General features: G+C 44.8%; 1 protein-coding gene across 1 annotated transcript; it reads left to right on the forward strand.

Annotated features, from left to right (window-relative positions):
- Positions 1 to 1,278: 1,278 nt before the first annotated feature.
- Positions 1,279 to 22,786, forward strand: CAPNS1 (calpain small subunit 1). The gene is made up of 11 exons (XM_030219013.1): positions 1,279 to 1,397; positions 10,204 to 10,321; positions 10,441 to 10,474; positions 11,630 to 11,719; positions 12,824 to 12,881; positions 14,493 to 14,557; positions 16,339 to 16,407; positions 18,435 to 18,513; positions 19,862 to 19,978; positions 20,116 to 20,174; positions 21,535 to 22,786. The coding sequence occupies exons 2-11, from the start codon at positions 10,227 to 10,229 to the stop codon at positions 21,559 to 21,561; spliced, it is 693 nt and encodes a 230-aa protein (XP_030074873.1). The 5' UTR covers positions 1,279 to 1,397; positions 10,204 to 10,226; the 3' UTR covers positions 21,562 to 22,786.
- Positions 22,787 to 23,225: the final 439 nt, after the last annotated feature.

A 23,225-nucleotide genomic window follows, 5' to 3' on the forward strand; every position in this document is an offset into this window, starting at 1 on the left:
TTTGCAGTTAAAATGAAGAAATGTAGAGGGATGTGTTTGGGGTGCAGAAATCCAATGGCGCTGTATGGTACAGGAGGTGAGAGGCTGATGTGGACAGATCAGGAAAGAGACCTTGGAGAGATAGTGTTTGATGTATCAAGGCGATGAAACAATGTGGCAAAGCATTGGCCAAGGCCAGAAGGATGCTAAGTTGCATACAGAGGTGCACAAGCAGCAGAAAGAGGCAATAATACCCCTGTACAAGTCATGGATGAGATCACATTTGGAGTACTGTGCTCAGTTTTAGAAGTCATGTCTTGCCATGGACATAAAAAGAATTAAAGCCATTCAGAAGAAAGCAATCAATGTTGCTTTCGGCACCTAACCTTTATACCTTTCAGGAAATCTAGACTGCCCCTATTTGACTGACTGTACATTTGTCCTTTAGATTGTAAGCTCCTTTGAGCAGGGACTGTCCTTCTATGTTAAATTGTACAGCGCTGTGTAACCCTAGTAGCGCTTTAGAAATGTCAAGTAGTAGTAAAATGATACAGCCCGGGGTCTCGATAGAAGATGCATGAGAAGAGATTTGAATACACAGGGGAGATATGATATAGATATTTAGATAGTGGAAAGATTTTTATGAACAAACAAAACTAAAAAAAAAACAGGGAAGCTTAAAAGCAACATCAGGAAATACTTTTTCATGGAGAGGTGGTGAATGCCTGGAATGGAAGGTGGTGGGGTCAAAAATAGTGACAGAATTAAAAAAGGTGTGAGATGAATACAGAGAATCCCTATATGGCAAGATGATGGAATAAAGATATAGGGGCTCATATTCAGACCACAGGAGCAGTGGTGTTTTGTAGGTTGGCTGCCACCCGCGTAGGGTTACCATCAGGCTCATTTTCAAAGCACTTAGCCTCCCAAAGTTCCATAGAAACCTATGGAACTTAGCCTCCCAAAGTGCTTTGAAAATATGCCTCTATATGGCTCCAGAAAAAGGAGGACGGATTGAGCCAGCCGGGCTTTACTTCCAGTGAAAGCAATGGAAGTAAAACCCGGCCCAGGGCAGATTGCTGCTGCTGCATCCCCCATCCCGGGCGAATCACATGCATCCTCCCGTGAATCAAGACACCCTCCTGGCACATCACCTTCACCCCTCCCCCCAAGAGCATCGCTTGGGGGTGAAGGGAGAAAGTTGTGTGGGCGGGGTTAGAGCGTTGCTATCGGCTCTCACTTGCTTTCTCCCTTGGGGTGGGCGGGGTCAGAGTGCTGTCCTGCCCTCGCTCGCTCTCTCTGCCTGTTGGGCTGGGAGTGGGACAGGGCGGGGCGGTGCAGCAACAGTGCCCTCCTTACTTCCGGATCGAGTACTGTCAGTCGTCTGCGGCTTCTGTCCTGTTCGGTTTTTGTAGCAGGTAAATGTGGGATGGGCCCGAAGGATTCGGGGCGCGAGTAATGGACGAGAGCGGCGGATCAGGGGATTTACGTCTCGCTCTTCCCCAGCTATCAATCCGATCTCTAGGCTGAGGCCTTGGGTATCCTCGGTTACCCGATCACGCGGTTGAGGCCTCGATCATGGAGTCCTGGGATGCCCGAGTCCCCCCTTATCCCAGAATATCTTCGCTTTCCGAGTGTCGGTAACTTTATCACTGTTGTTTCTGCAATGGTTAAGATCACATGAACTTCTTGCTTGTGCCCTGTAAACCACCAGTTCTCGGGTGATTCTTGTCCCTGTGTGTCATGCTATCCCCACCCCCCTCTCCCCCGTTTCTGAATTTGCTTCCTGATTGTGCCCTTCACTCCGTACTTTCCAGAACATACCTGTCCTGGCACTGTGTTGAGGATCCTTAGATTTCTGTATTTCACCTATACGAAGGGGAATTCTCATGCCTGCTTGTCCCCGACAACTGGTGCCAGGAGACTCGAACCTACGTAGCTCTTGTATCCCATGCAAGACTGATAGCAGACAAGCTGGGACCCAGAATAGAAGGGTGGGGGGCTTGCCACCAAAGTCTGCTTCAGCTCTCGGCTTGCTTGGGTTCCCTTATGGTAATGGGGACCCCGTTGCTCTCTCCTGTGAATGCTAGCCCCGATCCCATGTTCCTTCTTCTTGGTCCCAGGGTCTTTTGGGCCTTATAGGTACTGCCTGACCACTTCCTGGACCCAGGACACTCCTGCTTCTGTATCCCATGCTCTTTCACTCATCCAGATTTGGACTCCCAGGAGTCCCCTTGAATCAACTACTTCTCCCCTTCCTCTATCTGGTTTCACAAAACTGTTCATAAGTGTAATTTTTTTCCTTGGGGGCAGGGTTACCACAACAAAAACAAAAGGTAAAGTAACATAGGGGTAGGGGGAAGCAGTGAGGACCAATTAAGCATTAGCACTTGCAGCATTTAGGGGGGCACCTCCATGTCCACTCCAAGCTACAAAAAATACCTACTGTAGTCTGTGCCTGAATGTACACAGCTTTGATAACTTCTGGGCTTGTAGGTGGTATAATAATAATAAATTGATTATGCTCCTGCCCTCAATGTCCAGAGCTTCTTGCCCTTTACCCCTCCTTTCCCCACCCAGATCTCCCAACCCAGCGATCTCCTATCACATATATGTGTCACCTGTACCACCCCATACTGCTCCCAGGAGTATTTCCTTCTTCTTTCTCCTGTCTGCCCTTCTTTGTAACAATTTGGTTGACTAGCATTCCTGCAATGAAGGGTAGCTAATGGGGTTCTGCAAGGGTTTGTGCTGGGACCGCTGATTTTTAACATGTTTATAAATGATCTAGAGATGGGAATAACTAGTGAGGTAATTTAAATTTGCTGATGACACAAAGTTTTTCAAAGTTGTTAAATTGCAAGAGGACCTTATGAGACTGGGAGATTGGGCATCCAAATGGCAGATGACATTTTAATGTGAGCAAGTGCAAAGTGATGCATGTGGGAAAGAGGAACCCAAACTGTGGTTTCGTGATACAAGGTTCCATATTAGGAGCCACCGACCAGGAAAGGGATCAAGGTGCCTTCATTGATGATAACCTTGAAACCTAATGCTCAGTGTGCAGCGGCAGCTAAGAAAGCACATAGAATGTTAGGTATTATTAGGAACGGAAAGCAAAAATGAGACTGTTAAAATGCCATGGTGTGACCACACCTCAAATACTGTGTGCAATTCTGGTCGCCACATCTCAAAAAAGATATAGTGGAATTAGAAAAAGTACAGAGAAGGGTGACGAACATGATAAAGGTGGTGTAATGACTTCCCTATGAGGAAAAGCTAAAGTGGCTAGGGCTCTTCAGCTTGGAGAAGAGACAGCTGAGGGGAGGTCTATAAAATAATGACTGGAATGGGTGGACATGAGTCATAGTAACATAGTAGATGATGGCAGAAAAAGACCTGCGTGGTCCATCCAGTCTGTCCAACAAGATAAACTCATATGTGCTACTTTTTGTGTATACCTTACCTTGATTTGTACTGTCCTTTTCAGGGCACAGACCGTGTAAGTCTGCCCAGCACTATCCCCGCCTCCCAACCACCAGTCCCGCCTCCCACCACCGGCTCTGGCACAGACCGTATAAGTCTGCCCAGCACTATCCCCGCCTCCCTCCACTGGCTCTGCCACCCAATCTCGGCTAAGCTCCTTAGGATCCATTCCTTCTGAACAGGATTCCTTTATGTTTATCCCACGCATGCTTGAATTCCGTTACTATTTACTATTGTTTACTATTTCCAAAAATACTGGGACTGGGGGACATGCAATTAAACTATTAAGCAGTAAATTTAAAACAAATTGGAGAAAAGTTGTCTTCACTCAACATGTAATTAAACTCTGGAATTCATTGTCAGAGAATGTGGTAAACGTAGTTAGCTTAGGAGGGTTTAAGCAGCATAAAATCTGTTTTATAGTTCAGGGATCTTGCCAGGTACTTGTGACCTGGATTGGCCACTGTTGGAAACAGGATACTGGGCTTGATGGCAACACTTTTATATTCTTATGTAAATGTTGGTGCAGGGCCCTCCCCCCCCCCCCCCCCCCCATAGACACATTACTACTATCCTTGGATTCTGCTACTTTGTATTAACGTTTTATATGGGGACTTAGGGAAGGGATTCTGGATTTATTTCTTGCCTTTAAGTTGTAGCTTAAAAGGTCTTGGATTTGATATACTACCTTTTTTGTGGGTACAACTAAAGAGGTTTATTATATTTTATGTACAGGTGTTTTCTATGTCTCTGGTGGTCTCACAATCTAAGTTTTGTATGTGGAGCAATGGAGGTTTAGGTGACTTATCCAGGGTCACAAGAAGCTTCAGTGGGAATTGAACCCAGTTCCCCAGGTTCTCAGCCTACTGCACTGCCCATTACACTCCTCCACTGAGTGCAGAGTCCATCAGCGATCATGGTACCATGGACAGCTTCTTGGCCTTAAAATTGTATTACTTGTCAGAAATGTTGCTTTCTGTGAAGTTTTTGGTCTTTGTAGATTTATGCATTGGGTGTTGCAATATAGGATCTTTCCACATCCTGAAGAAAGGGTTACACGGAAGGAAGGAAAGAAGTTCTGAGGTAAAATATTTCCTTTGGGTTACCACAAACAGAATTGCTTAAATGTGGGGAGCTTTAAGGATAATGGGTATTAATTTTGGTGGGGAGTGCCTACTGAAGGAAGATGGCCTCTGGGAAACCAGCAGTCACTTTTCAAGTCTCTTCAGCTCTTGAGTTGTGCCAGGAGCACCTTGGTCTTCTAATTGCTAAGGTGTGACTCATTTAGCTAGTACAAAACAGTGCAATACCTTAACCTGTTGCCAGTCAGGAAGCCTGAGGATGGGCACTGCCCATTTGTTTAAATATTTATTGGATTTTAAAGGTTACAAATAGCAGGAAGGGATAAGACAAATGCAAGATGATGTTTGTTAAATTGCTTAGTGAAAAGGAGATGTAAGGAAGCAGCTGTTGTGGTAACCAGAGGCTAGGTGGAATGGGGGGGGGGGGGGGGAGGTTAGAAGGTGCTTCACATATGACTGTTTATACATAAACATATGAATACATAAGGTATTCATAGTGGTCCCCCCTCCTCCAGCCGGTTTAACACAGGTACCCCATACCCACAGTTATCTGGGGTCTCTGATGCCTGCCATGTGTGCTTTGCTATTCTTGGACTATTTACAGCCCAGAAGTACTGTGGGAATGGATGCTGCTTCCCTTCTTTATCGGTTGGGAGGATAGTAACGGGATTGGAGAGTGCTGTATATCATCAAGCATTTAATAAATGTAAACATATAGGGGCAGACTCAAGAAAAATGTCAGGAAGTATTTTTTCACGGAGAGAGTGGTGGATGCTTGGAATGCCCTCCCGCGGGAGGTGGTGGAAATGAAAACGGTAATGGAATTCAAACATGCATGGGATAAACATAAAGGCATCCTGTGCAGAAGGAATGGATCCTCAGGAGCTTAGTCGAGATCGGGTGGCAGAGCCGGTGGTGGGAGGCGGGACTGGTGGTTGGGAGGTGGGGATAGTGCTGGGCAGACTTATACGGTCTGTGCCAGAGCCGGTGGTGGGAGGCGGGGCTGGTGGCTGGGTAGACTTACACGGTCTGTGCCAGAGCCGGTGGTGGGAGGCGGGGCTGGTGGTTGGAAGGCGGGGCTAGTGCTGGGCAGACTTATACGGTCTGTGCCCTGAAGAGGACAGGTACAAATCAAAGTAGGGTATACACAAAAAGTAGCACATATGAGTTTATCTTGTTGGGCAGACTGGATGGACCATGCAGGTCTTTTTCTGCCGTCATCTACTATGTTACTGTAGGCAACTCTCATCCTTTGACAAAGCCACAAAAAGAGCTGCTTTTCTGCTGGTATTGTCTGTGTTTTAGTAGACTATAATTTTATCATTTTTTGGGAGGGGGGCAGGGTATTATAGAGCAGTGTTTCTGAAGTCCGGTCCGGGAGTACCCCTTGCTAGTAAGGTTTTCAGCTGGAGTCATAGGTTGATTTGTATTTGAGGCCTTTGCAGCTTGGGTGGTGGAGATTTAGATACGTTCGTGCTGATCTGATTGTATTTCTTGTTGGTAGGTCTGTGAGGTCTGGTGCTTCGCCGTAGATGATTTTGTCAACCAGGGTGCAGATTTTGAATGCAATATGTTCTTTGATTGGGAGCCAGTGCAGTTTTTCTCGTAGGGGTTTGGCACTTTCGAATCTCGCTTTTCCAAATATAAGCCTGGCTGCTGTGTTTTGAGTAGTTTGGAGTTTTTTTTATGATTTGTTCTTTGCATCCCGCATAGATTCCGTTGCTGTAGTCTAGGTGGCTTAGGACCATGGATTGCATGAAGTTGCAAAATATTTCTCTCGGGGGGGGGGGGGGGGGTGAAAGGTTTCACTCGTTTGAGCTTCCACATTGAGTGGAACATTTTTTTGTTGTTGTTGTAGCTTTCACTTGGCTCTCTAGCGTGAGGTTTCGGTCAATTATGACTTCAAGAATTTTCAGGCTGTCTGAGATCGGGAGGGAGTAATCTAGGGTGGTTATGCTGGTGGGTTTATTCATGAGAGGATGAGACAGTGTTTCTTTTCTGTGTTAAGTTTTAGTTGGAATGCATTTGCCCATGAGTTCATGATGTTCAAGATGAGTTTGATGTCATTGATGATTTCTATTGGATCATTTGTCAGGGATGTGTATAGTATATTCACAATGAGTATGAATGAACTTGATTTGCATACGCTGACTCCATTATATGCAAATTTCTTTCATGTATATTCATTGTGGATATCCTGAAAACCTGATTGGCAAGAGGTACTCCTGGACTGGACTTGGGAAATGCTGTTATAGAATATACAACCTTTAATCTGGATCCTTCTTCTCCCACTGACATCCCCAGTGATCTTGGACAGATCACTATATCTGCCTGGTAACCTGTTTACCCTCCAATTCTATAATATTAACGCATGCAGCTTTGTGCGCTAAACATAAAGTTGTGAGTTCAAGTTATAGACATGTCAGTTATTCATGTAACTAAAGTGCTTTAATTAGCTACTAATTGACAATTGGCTATAATTAGTGCTAATTGGCACTAATTTGCAATTATTATTATTATTTGTTGCATTTGTATTCCACATTTTCCCACCTGTTTCCAGGCTCAATGTGGCTTACATTATGCCGTAATGGCGTTCGCCATTTCCAGAATGAGACATACATTGTATTGCATTAGAGTTCATAAATTATCCTATATAATAATTCTCACCTCCAACATTCTAAAGTAGCTGCCTGTGTCCGTGGCTCCTGGAGTTGCTGAGCTAGGCTCCGTAGCCAGGCTGACGTCACTCACAGCTGATTCCCAGGCAGGGGAAGGAGTAGGGAAACATGCGGAGCAACTTGCTCCGTGTGTTTCCCTACTCCTTCCCCTGCTTGGGAATCGGCTGTGAGTGCGCCGCTCAAACACCCCCTCTGCGCATCACCTAAGCCCCCCCCCACACATCAAACCCCCCCCCCCGAAGCACATCAACCCCCTCGCCACCCACAGCTGCCACTGGTAACGCTGTCCAGCCGCTGCTGCTTCTCCTGTTGAGCCACAGCGGCTACTACAAAAAGAAAAAAAAAGACAAATGTTTTTAAACCTGAACCGCGGCACCATAGACAGCCATCAGGCATTGGCTGTCGGCTCTGCAACTGCTCCTCCTCTTGCCTCTCAAGTTGCTGCACTCCTCCGGGGTCTTACTCCAGGGGCATGACGTGGAGGCAAGAGGAGGAGCGGCTGTAGAGCCGACAGCCAATGCCTGATGGCTGTCTATGGTGCCGCGGTTCAGGTTTAAAAACATTTATTGCTTTTTTTTCTTTTTGTAGCAGCCGCTGCTGCTCAACAGGAGAACTAGCAGCGGCCGGACCGCGTTACCAGTGGCAGCTGCGGGTGGCGAGGGGGTTTGATGCGCTGGGGGGGAGGGTCGCTGGACATGGGTGGCTGCAGGGGGGGCAGGGGGAGAGGAGGGTCGCTGGAGTGGGGGCAGGGGAGAAGCAGGTGGGGAGGGGGTGGGAAGGGGGCCCCTGCGAGAGGGGGGGTGGGGGAACACACTCACTCACTGTCTCTCACATACACTCTCTAACACACTCTCTATCACACTCTATCTCTCTGTCATACATACACAGACACTCTGTCTCTCAAACACTCTCTCTCTCACACAAACACACACACTCCATCTCTCACACACACTCTCTCTCAAACATACACACTCCGAGGAAAACCTTGCTAGCGCCATTTCATTTGTGTCATAAACGGGCCTTTTTTTTACTAGTAGAGTATATTAGACAGTAGCTTAGAGAGTAAGTAAGGCAATCCAATATTGAAGTTCATTTCCGGCATGAGAAATAAAGTGGTAGTGTGTTAAAGCTCATTAGTGACAGAGTAGCTTAAGCAGTCATGTGTAGAGAGTTCGGTTTTGTCTAGTTATGGTAGAGTTTCGTTGTCTAGTATTTAGGAAGGATCATTGTGGTATGCCTTTTTGAACAGGTTGGTTTTTAGTAGTTTTCGGAAGATTGTTAGGTCGTGCATTGCACTTAACTGCCCCTAGTTAATTTACAAATAGTGCATGCAGAATCTAATATACAACTGCAAAGGGCTGTGGTCCTAGGAGGGGCTTGGGTCAGGGGCATGTCAAACAGATTACTAGCTAGAGAATGACACGGAGACAAAGTTTGTCTCCGTGTGCACAGGCCCCATCTCCGTCCCCACCCTGTCCCTGCAGGTTCTGTCCCGATCCGCACCCCGTCCCCATGGGCTTTGCCCTTATCTGCAGAAGCCTCGAACAATTATGATTTTATATTTAAATCTTTTTATTAAAGTATAAAAAGGAACAATATGCTGTGCAACTATTGTGTATAAATTACAAATAGAAAACAATAGCAACAGCGAGCAGCTATAATAACCCTCCTCACCACCACCCTCTACCCTTCCAACCCCAACAATAGCTGATTTCTACTACCCCGAGGAATCCTAATCCACCCTATTAAAATGTCTAGGGGGCACAAAATACAACCCGTTCTGTATGCCTTAGAAGGGAGAAATATGCCCTATGAAGCACTGTTAAGATTTCTTAATCTGTGGATGAGTAAGAAGTCATCAACAATCTCAGGCTTCAGTCTAGCTCTCCTGACTTCCACAGTCCTTCCTGCAATAGAAGGTGTCTTCTTAGAGGATGTGCTGGTAGCAGGATGTACAGGATCCCCCATGCAAATTTTGCTAGTTGTGGCCAGCTTGTTTTTCCAAAAAATAAAAATATCGTCTGCATCACTCACACACAAATAGCAGTCCAGTTCATTAACAGACTTCAAAGTAGAAAATAACCCAGGGACAAAGATTGTCCCCGTGGGCTCTGTCCCCAACCCCGTGGTTACTGCTGGTCCCCGTGTCATTCTCTAATACTAGCAGCCTTTACACCAGTCTTTGAACTAAAGTAAGAGCTTGCAGCTCACTATGCAACTTTAGTCTTACACTAGTTTTCTATAATAGCAGTTAGGCACTTAATTGCTGATGTAGAATTTGCACTTGGCACACAGCATCACGACACCTAACTTTAGGCGACCTGTAGAGAATTATCCCCTTAGAGTGTACGTTCTTTGGAGCAGGCCTTCAGTATGGCGCTGTATACGTCCAGTAACACAAACATTATACGTGTTGTTATGATTGTTGGGAAACACCATGGGCCCGATATTCAGCCAATTGGAGGCAGTCCGCATAACTGTCGTGGTCGGCGCAGACCCTGGATATTCAATGCCGGGCCATCTCTGGCCGTATCCGTTCTTTTTTTGGATGGCTCTAACTTAACTGGCTTCATCAATATTCAGCACTGGCTGGTTAAGTTAATAGTTGGCAAAGATTTATTTATTTGTAGCATTTGTATCCCACATTTTCCCACCAATTTGCAGGCTCAATGTGGCTTACATTTACGCGTTCCGATTTGCCTACTAAATTTAGCTGGCCAGCGCTTGAATATTCAGGGATAGCCAGCTTTATTGCGTGATATATAGCCAGTTAGCTGCTATGTGCTAACCGTGAATATCCAGTGGAGATAACAGGCTAATGTCACGCTGAATGCCAGTGGTCATTTATGTTTATTTAGCCATCTAAATGCTATTTAACCAGCCAGGAGCCGTTCCTGGCCGGTTAAACAGCGCTGACTATCGGGGGGACAAGTGACTATCACTCATTCACTCTTTGTAATCCACTTGGTTTCCTGCAGGTTCACCCTTCGGCACCCTCAGGATGTTCCTTGTGAATAGCTTTTTGAAAGGAGGCGGAGGTAGCTTTGGGGGCTTGAATGCGGGGAGTATAATTGGCGGCATTATAAGCGCTGTCGGGTGAGTATTCACTTTCGCTATTGGATATTCTGGCCGAGAACTTTATGATGCTGGGTATGTCGGCAGAGTCTGACTCCGAGTGGTGATTTGTAACCCTTTTTTTTTTTTTTCTGTTTTAGCGAGGCAGCTGCTCATTACGTCCCAGAGCCTCCGGTAAGCTTTGCTTTTTAGAAATATACCCTTCCCTGTCTGGCAGAGCCCCTTTTAAGACCTGTCCTGCTGTGTTTCTTACATTGGGTGAACTTGCTGCAATAATAAGTGACATTGTGGAGCCAGTGAGTGGGGTAGAACAGGTAGTCGTGAATCGTTTGCTTGCGCTTTCCAAAAATACTAGAACTAGGGGACATCCAATGAAAGCTACAAAGTAGTAAATTTAAAACAAATTGGAGAAAATATTTCTTCACTCAACGTGTAATTAAACTCTGGAATTGGTTGCTAGAGAATTTGGTAAAAGTTAGCTTAGCTGGGTTTAAAAAAAGGTTCGGATGGCTCCCTAAAAGAAAAGTCCATAAGCCATTATTAAAATGGGAAAATCCACTGCTGCTTTCTAGGATAAGCAGCATAAAATGTATTGTACTGTTTTGGGATCTTGCCAGGTACTTTGAACCTGGATTGGCCACTGTTGGAAACAAGATGCTGGGCTTGATGGACCTTTGGTCTGTCCCAGTTTGGCAATACTTATGTACTTATGGTACATCTGATCTACTGAAGTGTCTCAAACTTCTTCTCTGGTGATTGGTTGTTGATGATTGACAAATCAATTAACCAAATTGTATATGTAATCTGTTTTTCTTAGCTCAATATGGATAGCAAGTTTAAAAAACAAAACAACCAACAAAAATAAAGCTAAAACGTTCAACATAAACACAGTAGAAAGGAATAAGATACAGAAGAGACTTCAAATAATTTCTGTATCAATTAGTGAACGTTTGGAATACTCTCCCAATTGACTATGGATTATATGTTATCTTGAAAGAAACTGAAAACATTTTTTTATAACAGAAATTGTTTTGAATTTGTGAGCACTGACAGGGTTCATTGTGTGTTGTAGCTAAATGCTGACCTGTAGTTTTTATTATTGTTAGTTACTGTAATCTCCAGTGAACTGTCAGATATCTAGTGAAATATAAGTAACATTATTGTATGTTATAAAAACAGAAAGTGTAGCGTGTAATATCAAAGAAATCATGACAAATCCAGAAGTGAAAATGGACGCTGAAGGAATGGGCTGATGCTAAGGGGGTGGTTTTATTGGTTGAGGAACGTGGTGAATAGCTAATGCTGACGGGGTTGTTTATTTATTTCCAGCCACCGGTCAGCCATGTTTCTAATGTGGAAGCAAGTGAGAGTGAAGAGGTTCGCCAGTTCCGCCGTCTCTTTACGCAATTAGCGGGAGATGTAAGTATGGCAAACATTGATTCCCTCAAACAAAACAGCGAAGATGACTAAAAAAAAAAGTGAATGACGCTCCAGATAAAAATAACTGTTTATTGAAGGATGAATGAACAAGACTCAACACAGCTGTGTTTCGGCCTATGTGGCCTGCATCAGGAGTCCCTTTGTTCAATGAGTACACCCACTTGTAATGTTGTTCTCAAAGTAACAAGTCTAAATGGGAACTGCAACGTCTTATGTGCCGAGATAAAACAACGCTTGTGTCGATAATGGAACCTCAAAGTTGAGCTCGACACAAGCGTTTTATCTCGGCACATAAGACGTTGCAGTTCCCATTTAGACTTGTTACTTGGAGAACAACATTACAACTGGGTGTACTCGTTGAACAAAAAGACTCCTGATGCAGGCCACATAGGCCGAAACACAGCTGTGTTGAGTCTTGTTCATTCATCCTTCAACAAACAGTTATTTTTATCTGGAGTGTCATCCACTTTTTTGAGTTATCTTCACTGTTTTGTTTGATGCTACATATTTCTGAGAAGACTTTTCTTCTGTTGTACATCAAACATTGATTCCCGTCATAATGCCTTCCAATCCTCTTACCCCAGGGCATGCTCTGCCTCCAGTCTTTCTCATCAGATGACTTATGTACTCTGGGTGAAACAAGGAGAGTGAGCGAGGCTTGGGGGAGGGGGGGGGGGGGGAGGCACTAACTGGAGAAAGTTTGGAGGGTGGGGAACAGTAGAACAGCAGTAATCCATTCCTGATCCTAGGGAAACTTTGGACTCTCTTCCCCTCTTGCTACCGGTCCCTTAACTCTAAGCTTTGACGGTTTCCTCAGCTCCTAATACTCTGCTTTCATATGAAGATGTACAGTTTGCTCCTCATTGCCGCTTCTGCAGATCTTGGAGTATTTTTTACAAAGGCTGTTTTCTGCCGCTGTACCCTTAGTTTGTTGGGACTTTCACCAGTTCTAAAGGGAAGGAGGGAGGTGAGGAATAGACACTCTCCCTTTGTGTCCTTTGAGCTGTGACTCCACTCCTATATATTACTATACATGTCATACTAATTTCTCCTCTCCCACACATTTTTTTTTTTTGTGGACAGGATATGGAAGTGAGTCCCTCAGAGCTGATGGAAATTCTGAACAAGGTGGTAGCCAGACGTAAGTTGATCTTCTTGGTAACTTCTCAGATCATATCTGGCCAGTGATTCCATAGACCATGTTTAATGCCTGTTTGGTCTGTGTATCTGTGTTTATATGCATCTATAGCAGTGGTTCTCAGCCTTCTAGTGTGACTCCCTAACAGATAATGTTCATGTGCATGACACACTGAATACCACAACTTGCAGCTTAACAAAAAAACCCCGAACATAAGCACCGCCATACTGGGAAAAGACCAAGGGTCCATCAAGCCCAGCATCCTGTCTCCGACAGCGGCCAATCCAGGCCTCAAGAACCCGGCAAAAACCCAAAAACAAAACAAAAATTTAAATTAATAATGTTCAATGGACTTTTCCTTCAGGAATCTGTCCAAAACCCCCTTTAAACTCAGCAAGGCCAACTGCTGTCACTACATTCTTCGGCAACGAGTTCCAGAGTCTAACTATGCGCTGAGTAAAGAAAAACTTTCTCCTATTTGTTTTAAATCTACCACATTCTAGCTTCATCTTATGTCCCCTGGTTCTATTATTGTTAGAAAATGTAAACAAACACTTCACGTCTGTCCGCTCCTTTCCACTCATTATCTTGTAAACTTCTATCATATCACTCCTCAGCCACCTCTTCTTCAAGCTGAAGAGCCCTAACTGTTTTAGCCTTTCCTCATAGGGAAGTCCTCCCATTCCTTTTACCATTTTCATCGCCCTTCTCTGCACCTTCTCCAATTCCTTTATATCTTTTTTGAGGTGCGGCGACCAGAACTGAACACAATACTCGAGGTGCGATCTCACCATGGAACGATACAACAGCATTATAACATCCTCGTGTTTGTTTTCCATCCCTTTCTTAATAATACTCAACATTTTGTGCGCTTTCTTAGCCGCCGCAGCACACTGAGCAGAAGTTTTCAACGTCTCATCCACGATGACTCCCAGCTCCCTTTCTAGGTCTGTAACTCCTAACACGGAACCTTGCATGACATAGCTGTAATTCGGGTTCCTCTTTCGCCCAATCTCCTAGTCTCGCGAGGTCCTCCTGTAATCTTTCACACTCGTCCTGTGACTTGATGGCCCTGAATAACTTTGTGTCATCTGCGAATTTAATTACCTCACTAGTTACTCCCATCTCTAGGTCATTTATAAATATGTTAAAAAGCAGCGGTCCCAGCATAGACACCTGAGGGGACCCCACTAACTACCCTACTCCTATATATCATTTCATTGCTGTTGACAATGATGCAAGGGAAATACAGATGTAATGGTGGTGATTGCTGGCATGAACGAGGGGGGTGCACCATAGGCCTTCAACATTTCCATTTGGGGCTGATGACAGACTAGTTATGGAGATTAAGTATTTGACTTCTGGTTCTCGGCTCTTCCCCCAACCTGCCACACGTGTTAAGAAAAGCACAAGGATGATGTCTGTTAAATTTTTGGTGACACACTGTTTCAGAACCACTGATCTAGAGTGATCTTGCTGACTGAACTATGGAGCCACTTACTTGAACTTGTTAGTTGACTCAAGGTGGTAGGTAGAGCTGGAATTGGAATCTAAACCTTAATGTACACGACTTCCCATATTCTTTTCTCTCTATCTGATATTCCTGTGTTACAGATCAAGACTTGAAGACTGATGGCTTCAGCATCGAGTCATGTCGTAGTATGGTGGCTGTTATGGATGTATCCTCTCACCAAATGTGAAACACAGAAACTCCAAAATACCCATTTATCCCCCCGGATTCTGTATATGACGCTCAAATTTTGGCACTGATCCAAGTACACAGGCAACTTAATTGGATAACGAGCCATTAACAAGCAATAATTGGAGGCTAACATTGACGTTAATTGGCACCAATTAGGATTTGCGCGCGCATCTGATTGCGTGCTATTCTGTAATGATGGGCACTCAAATCCCATCGTTCACAAATCAAAAGGGGGGGGGGGCATGGCTGGGTCAAAGACGTTCTGAAAGTTTGAGCGCAGAATATGGGGTATCCATGCCCAACCTGTGTGTTAGGATTTACACCAGGTTTCAGCTTGCAAAAGTCTGGCGCCTAGTGTTGGGTACGGGAATCTAAGCGCTATTCTATAAAAGGCGGTATGCACCCTTATAGAATAGGGTGAAGTGTAATGGGATTTGTTGTACCACCATACAATCAAAGTGGTTTACATCTATTATATGCAGGTACTATTCTCTCTGTACCTAGTGGGCTCACAATCTTAAGTTTTTGTACCTGAGGCAATGGAGAATTAAGTCAGGGTTTCCCAAGTCCAGTCCTGGGATACTCCTTTGCCAGTCAGGTTTTCAGGATATCCACAATGAATCTGCGTGAAAGAGATTTGCATATAATGGAGGCAATGTATGCAAATCAAGTTCATGCATATTTATTGTGGATATCCTGAAAACCTGACTGGCAAAGGAGTACTCCAGGTCTGGACTTAGGAAACACTGAGTTAAGTGACTTGCCCAGAGTCACAAAGAGTGCAGTGGGAATTGAATCCAGTTCCCCAAGTTCTTAGCCCACTGCACTAACTGTGTGGAGAGCTGAGAAAGACTGGACCAGCGGCAAGAGGGTGGGGGGACCAACAGAGGGAGGGGGTACAGGAGAAAGGGAAGAGAGAGGTTGGACATGGGGAGGATCAGGGACCCAGAGGGGTATGCTGGGCAGGACACAGAAGAGATATAAAACATGGGGAGGAGAATAGTGACGGGAACACAGAGGGGAAACATTGAACAAGGCCGCTAGGGACACACAGAAATAGTGGTTAGCACTGATTTTTTTTTTTTTTTTTTCCTGGTGCCAAATTTTGAGCACAAATAAAATTCCCCCCCATCCCCTGGATTCTATATAGCGCACCTAGTGTTGTGTACCGAAATCCAAGCGGACTCTAACGGCGTGCATAATTTAATTGGCTTAAGCTAATCAGCATTAACAGCACTTAAGCAATAATGAGCACTAATTGATAATTAGAATTTATGTGCACAAATCGCTAAGCGTATTCTGTAATGCAGAAGTTCCAAAATGTACGCACGTAGTTATAAAATATGGCCCAGTGCGCCTAAATCTACGTGCTAGGATTTACGCCATGTTTTCATTGGCGTAAATGTGCACACGTAGTTTTAGATGCTGGGATATTGACTAAGCGTATTCTATATACTGTGCCTAAATCTAGGTTCCCTCTTACAGATATGTATACACAGAGGCTGCATCTTTATTCATTGTGGAGCGGACCTTGAGACACATCTAGCCAGTCAGGTTTTCATGATACCCGTAATGAAATTTGCATGTGCTACCTCCATTCTATTCAAATTTGTCTCATGAATATTCATTGTGGGTATCCTGAAAACTTGCTCTTGAGATTTTGCCTGACAGTCTCGCACTTGCTTTTCCTCAGGATTGTCTGTGTCTCTCATACCTCCATTCTCTTGAGTCTGTTTTAACTTAACTGTTCTTCCTCAGAGTGACAGCACAGGAAAACTGGGTTTCGAAGAGTTTAAATATCTCTGGAACAATATAAAGAAGTGGCAGGTCAGGAGATCTTTCTGCTCCCCCTGCTCCCTTCTCCACATGGCCCAGGGAACTGTCTGATCTGTGTCTTCTCGCCAGCTGTTTTCTTCTGTTCTGTAGCCGGCACATCAGTGTTTGACACCGTCTCTACTCTGTCCTTCTGATAGCCCTCTGGAATTGTCTTTTTACACTACTGCCTAAGAGGGATGTGATGTGTGTTTGGGGGGGGGGGGGGGGGTTAGAATGGTCAATATTATTTATTTTGTGGAAAGGGGAGGGGGCAACATGGTGGGGTGTGGAGAAGTTGATAAGATGGTTGGTTAGAAAAGGATAAACAAAAAAACAGCACCACGGGCCTTTAAAAATGGAACACAGTTCTTTAATGAATGAGCCTTGACAAAAAGACCCGACATGGGCCGTGTTTCCTGGACTAGGACCTGCGTCAGGAGTCACAGTGATGACGTGGAAAACTTGGGGAATAACTTGAATATATTCCTCTACAATATCCATTTGGATACAGAAAGTGAAAGTGCCTTGGTGCATTGTAGCTTTTACTATATGAGACGTGGGGTAAGGAATAATATATTGTAGAGGAATATATTCGAGTTATTCCCCAAGTTTTCCACGTCATCACTGTGACCCCTGACGCAGGTGCTAGTCACCGAAACACGGCCCGTGTCGGGTCTTTTTGTCAAGGCTCATTCATTAAAGAACTGTGTTCCATTTTTAAAGGCCCGTGGTGCTGTTTTTTTGTTTGGACTTTAGTTTGTACTTCGTTCCCTCTCTTTTGTTATATATGGTTAGAAAAGGATAACATCTCACAGAGCTGCCCTATTCCAAATGCTATCCACTGTACAGAGGGGCCCGAGTAAGCTATGGACCTATGCAGCGCAGTGGGGATTGAAGGGGGTGCCACTATGGGCTGTCGCATGGCTCCCACTCCCGCAGTTGAGAGGCCTCATATCGGGCCTGAGGGGTCCGATGGGGGTGGTTCTGGGGGAGTGGGCGCGGTGTAGAGCAGCCTGGTTTCCGGGGCGCAATGCCATTCGTTTAACACTTTAAAAGAGGAATTTGGATTGGGGGACAGGGAGTTTTTCTATATGCAGATCAGGGATTTTGTTCAGAAGAAAGCGAGAGAGGACCTGTCTCTAGAGGCCACGGAGCTTGAATTAGCTATGAGATCTGGGGAAGGTAAAGGGGGGATATTACGTATCTATAGAGCTTTGTTACATAAGGCTCAACCATTGGACAAATGCATTAATAAATGGGAGGCTCTACTGAGTACCACATATGAACCTGGGGATTGGAAAAGGATATTTAAACGATTATTGACATTCCCAGTGGCTACTTCTTTGCTGGAAAACGGATATAAAATGTTGTATCAGTGGTATTTGACCCCTAGCCAGCTGGCCCGCATCTTTAAAAATGGATCGGCAGCCTGCTGGCGTAAGTGCGGGGCAGAGGGCACATTTTGGCATGTGTGGTGGGACTGTCCAGTGATACAGCAGTTCTGGAAGGATTTACAGAACAGACTGCAAAGCGGGTTGGGACCTGAGATAGTGTTCAATCCTGGCTTGTGCTTGCTGAACATATCACCAAGAGAGGGCCATGGCTCTCGTCATGGACTTTTAGCCTATATTGTCACAGCAGCCAGGATTCTAATTGCAAAATATTGGAAACAGGTGATACCCACTGTGGATCAAGTGCTGGCTAAAGTGGACTATTGCTCCCTAATGGACAAACTTACAGCCCTGAGGCGAGGGGGAATGGTGAGATTTCTTAAAACATGGCCCTCCTATGCAGAGTGGCGGGGTCTTACCGGATGACGCATGCAAACTGAGGGATATGTAGCGATGGAGGTGAAAACTTACGTGTCTGAGATACCCTGGGGGGGAGGGAGGAGGGGTCTTTGATGTTGCTTATATGCGAGATGACTAGAGTGCACTGTTAGCCTGAGTTGATGTTCTGTAATGAAAAGTTACTAATAAAAAGATGGAAAAGAAAAGGATAACATCTGCCTGTATGTTCATCATTTATTTTCTTTGCAGGCAATTTACAGAAGATATGACACTGATAGATCAGGGACCATCAGTGGCAACGAGCTGCCGGGAGCCTTTCAGGCTGCAGGTGAGACGCTGGAATGATCGGTTCTTTGTGTGTACGCTGTGCTGTACTATCGCACCATAATATCAGTTATGTGCCATCGGTGTACGCAGCGATTGTGGTTATGGAGCAAGCACCATTATGGAATTGGTGCGTCGTATTCCTCTTTCACTTTTTTCTTTTATGTCTTTTTATTCTTGTTTTCTCCTGTTGCGTATGTGTTGTATGATTTATTGGATTTTTAATTGTATCCCACCTGGATCTGTGCATAGTACAGGTAATATTTTAGTAAAAAAGGCCCGTTTCTGGAACGAATGAAACGGGCGCTAGCAAGGTTTTCCTGGGAGTGTGTATGTTTGAGAGAGAGAGCCAGAGTGAATGTGCGGGTGTGTGACAGAGTGAGACTGTCTGTGTGACAGTGTGTGTGTGAGAATGAGAGTGTGTGACAGGGCCCCCTCCCCTGTACCTAATGCCCCTCACCCCGTTCCCTCCCCTCCTTTTCCTCCTCCTTCCCACACGTTGGGTTCCTTAAGGCTTTCAAAAGTCTATGTACCCCCATGGCCCTAACGCCCAGTATCCGGATACCCCACCGCTTTCCTCCTCACCCCTCCCCCAAGATGTAATACTTTCACATCCTTCATTTTTTTAAAAAAAAAGTGTCCTATCTACCCTGTGTACAAATGCCCGGCATTCAGATTGTGTTCCTCTTGTAAATTTTCATTTCTTTCATTCATTCAGAACTTGCCCCCCCCCCCCCCCCCCCCCCGAACACTTTTGGTTCCTTCAGTCTTTTAAAACTCTATCTACCCTGTGTCCTAATGGCCAGCATTCAGATTGTTTTCCTTTTCCAAATGTTCATTTCTTTCAGTCGTTCAGAACTCCCCCCCTCCCCCCATTTAACACTTTTGGTTCCTTCAGTCTTTTAAAACTCTCCTATCAACCCTGTGTCCTAATGGCCAGCACTCAGATTGTTTTGCTTTGCCAAATTGTCTGTCACTGATGTCACTGAGGTCAGTGCGTGCCTGCCTAGCAGACCACTTCCGGCAGGCACGGTCCCAAGCACATCCTGTTGGAGGTGAGAATTATTATATAGGATAGATCTTGATACGTAAAAGGCTACTGTGTAATATTTTAATTCCTTTGTGTAGATGGTAAAACAAAATTTTCAGTATGTATGCTGCCAGCCTAATTCTTGTGCTGTATTTATTGGAGTGATGTAAAATTTATTCTGTTTTGCTTTATTCAACTCTAACAATAGAAATATAATAGCGCATGCACCCTTGGTGTTCTCAGCACAGATGAAATGTGAAATGGACTGAAATTAACTTTGGACACCTGTTGAGTCTGTCTCTTGCATCACTTTCTTGCACAGGCTTCCAGCTGAATGGGCAGCTGTACCAGATGATATTCCGCAGATATTCTGATGAGAATGGCTGCATGGACTTCGACAACTATATAAGCTGCATGGTGCGACTAGATGCCATGTTCCGTAAGTTGCCCAGAGCTTGGTGCCTTGTTGCTCTGAGTGACATAGTGAGGGCTTGCAGAAGATTCTAGAAAGGGAGGTCACAGGATAGCATGGCTGTGCCTTCTGTTATCACAGGGGCTCTTGTGTTTCATTTGTAGGTGCTTTCCAGGCCTTGGACAAGGATGGAGATGGACATATCAAAGTGGACTTGAAGGAGGTGAGCGTGCATACGTATACAAGCTGCTAGGGCTGCCTCCCCCACCCACACACACACTTTGTGGGAGGTGAAGGTATTAAAGGGAAAATTTAGGAATGTTTCTCTTATCTTACTACATCTACCAACAAAACTCTCCGATTCCATTACGTAACTTCCCACTATTCCAGAACCTTTGGGGATAGTTATGTCCATCAACCAGCAGGTGGAGATACAGAACTGAAAACCTGACCCACGTCAGACCAGTGGGTTCTCGGTATTCTTATAGAAGGTTACAAGTTAGAGTTTTCCCACCCAGTTGTTCCTCTCTTCTTGCAGTCTCCTTTTCGAAAGGGAACCAAGGCAGCCACTCTAGGTTCCTTGCTGGTGCTCCAGGCCATTGTTCCAGTTCCCCATGTTGCGGCGCCAGGATCCTACCCACTCTAGGGATTGCTTTTCAACATCCCACAGGTTCTGGAATAGTGGGAAGCTATGTAATGGAAGGAGAAATTTAGGTGTTACCTGATCATTTTCTTTCCATTAGTTATTCCCACTATTCCAGAGGCCTGCCCAAGGTTTCTGAGATTTTTAGTCAGTGCGAAGTAATGGGTCAAATAATGACTGTCACTTTGCATGATGCTTCCTTCATATCTCTCGTTTTCTACGAGTTGTACAGAGAGGTCCACACATGTTTGCTTGTCTGGTTAGTGTTAGGTTAGCGAGTTGTTAAGGATGTATTTTGAGTTTCTTCTTACTGCTTGACTACCTAAATCCTGAGGAGCTGGACTGGATGCCAAGAGAGAGGTCTCTGCTCCAGTTTTCAGTTCTCTATCTCCATAGGTTCTGGAATAGTGGGAAGGAAGGAAAATTATCTGGTAAGGCCTAACTTCTCCGTGTAATCAAAACACAAGCTAGACAGGGCATATTAATCTTCCCACATTCATTATTCTCAATACCACAATGCAGAGACAAAAGCTAAAGTGAAAATTAAACACTAAAAAGGAGAAAAAAAAGCCTCGGTGCCCCACCTCCAGTATTCTGTAGGCGAAGAATTCTTTACTGAGATAAGAGAAGATTTCTCTCCTAAGTCTCATTGAATTAATGTTCTGGAGAGTAGTGTGACTTAAGTGGATTGTGTGGAAGGGGGGGGGGGGGGCTGGGGGCTGCACCTGCTGAACGGAGTTCCATCCATTCCCTCTGCATCAACGTTTTACAGACATTGATTATTAAAGAATACTTTCCAGGGCTGGGCAGTGGCTGTCTCCCTCAACCCCCCTCCAAGCAGTGGCTTCCCACTGAAGAATAATCTTGAACGAATGTAGATGATATGTTTCTGCCAGCTTCAATTAGCATTTGATAGTGATTTCCTTCTTTGCCTTTGCAGTGGCTGCAGTTGACTATGTACGCCTAGAACTAGAGAAAGCATCAATGCTGGAAGCCGCTATGGAATGACACTGCTGGCCAGGAAGCTCTCACCTCTGTTCTGCGCTGTCTCCACAGCCCTCCCGTTCTACCTCTGCCATTCTTTGCTGTCTGAATAGAGGGAAATCTTCCCTAGCTGGCTTGTATTTTCATTGGTTTTTGATATTCTAATTTGTAACTATTTCTCAGCTGTTAGAAAAGCAAGTTTGGGGGGGGGGGGGGATATTTTATAGGGTATATATCTTTTTTCATTTCTAAATTTAGAATTTACTGCTTGCCCAGTCTTTGATACAAGTAAGAATTTGTCCTTCCCCTACACCCCTCCTCCTCCCCACCCTCAAACTCCTGTCGATGTAGAAGAAAAGTTAATTTTGGGACCCACTGGGAGTAGACTGGTGAATACGTATAGTAACATAGTCAAAAGGATTCATTAGCTTGTTCGAAGTCTGAGGTAGCAGGTTCTGTGCTTCATAGGTCTCATATGGAGACTTGCAGGTGCTCTTTCATCCTGTAATTATCCAAAAACAGCTTCAGCTCTTTGTAAAATAGTACAAGAAGGCAGATATGAGGACCATGATGGCTTAGTTTTCTGCCATATCCCAGTTGGTCTGAGTTTCCTTTCATATCTTTGTAATTAGGGATCCTCCATATATATTCCATGTCCTATTGAATGTCACTTTTATCCCCTCTGCCACCTCCTTTGGAAGGTTATTCTATGCAACTACCCCCTCCCCCCCAAAAAAAAAAAAATTAAAAAAATATATATATTTTCTGATGTTTTTGAATCCATCCCTTTGAACCTCACAACAGAAGCACAGAATTGAAAACTGGCCAGATGGGGACTGAGCCCCTGGCTTTGATGTTTTTAGCACATGCTTAAAATCATGACGACTTTAACTAGATCAGGAAATGCATGGGTGATCATGTGACTGTGCACTAGGCCTGTTCTGTCCAGAGCTGCAGAGCAATGTATTTTTCTACACTGTTTCTCAGGACCTAAGTGGAATTTTGGGATGGCAAAGGACAAAAAGGCTCCTTTATGCCCCAGAAAGTGTGAATAAATTTGAACACCCTTGGGGAAGAGCCACCAGGGACCATAAAGTCTCTGGTCGTAGTAGCGACACTTAGCCTTTTCTGTGTAGCAGAAGAGAGGCGGAGTACTAGTAACCATCTGATGTTTGACATAACAATAAATAAAAAGAGGATGCAAAGAGTTTCTGTCTTTCTTTTCTGGATGCCTGACCACTTTTTGCCTGTCTGTAGGCTTTTTGGGGGGAGGTGATTCTGCAGCTAGGACTCTCTTGTCTTCTGCCTTCACCAGTAGGTGTGTGTGTGTACGTTGAAAACTGGTATGTTTAGAGCTCTACCCCATGCCAGTTTGGCCTGGCCAACATGAGCCCTTGAAAGGCAGCTGAGAGCACAGGTAGGCTGTGGTGTCTGTGGATAATCATGCAACTGCTAGCTCCATTTTTCTAAACTGCCATTGTTAAAGGCCTGCTTAGGGGATGCTTCCTGGCCTCTCTGCGGGAATTTACTGGTAGGTTCCTGAAAGGATAATGTGTAAGAACATAAGAATAACCATACTTGGTCAGACCGATGGTCCTTGTAGCCCAGTATCCTGTTTCCAATAGTGGCCAATTCAGGTCACAAGAA

Source organism: Microcaecilia unicolor, chromosome 11 (genome assembly GCF_901765095.1).
Source record: "Microcaecilia unicolor chromosome 11, aMicUni1.1, whole genome shotgun sequence".
NCBI classification, from domain to species: domain Eukaryota; kingdom Metazoa; phylum Chordata; class Amphibia; order Gymnophiona; family Siphonopidae; genus Microcaecilia; species Microcaecilia unicolor.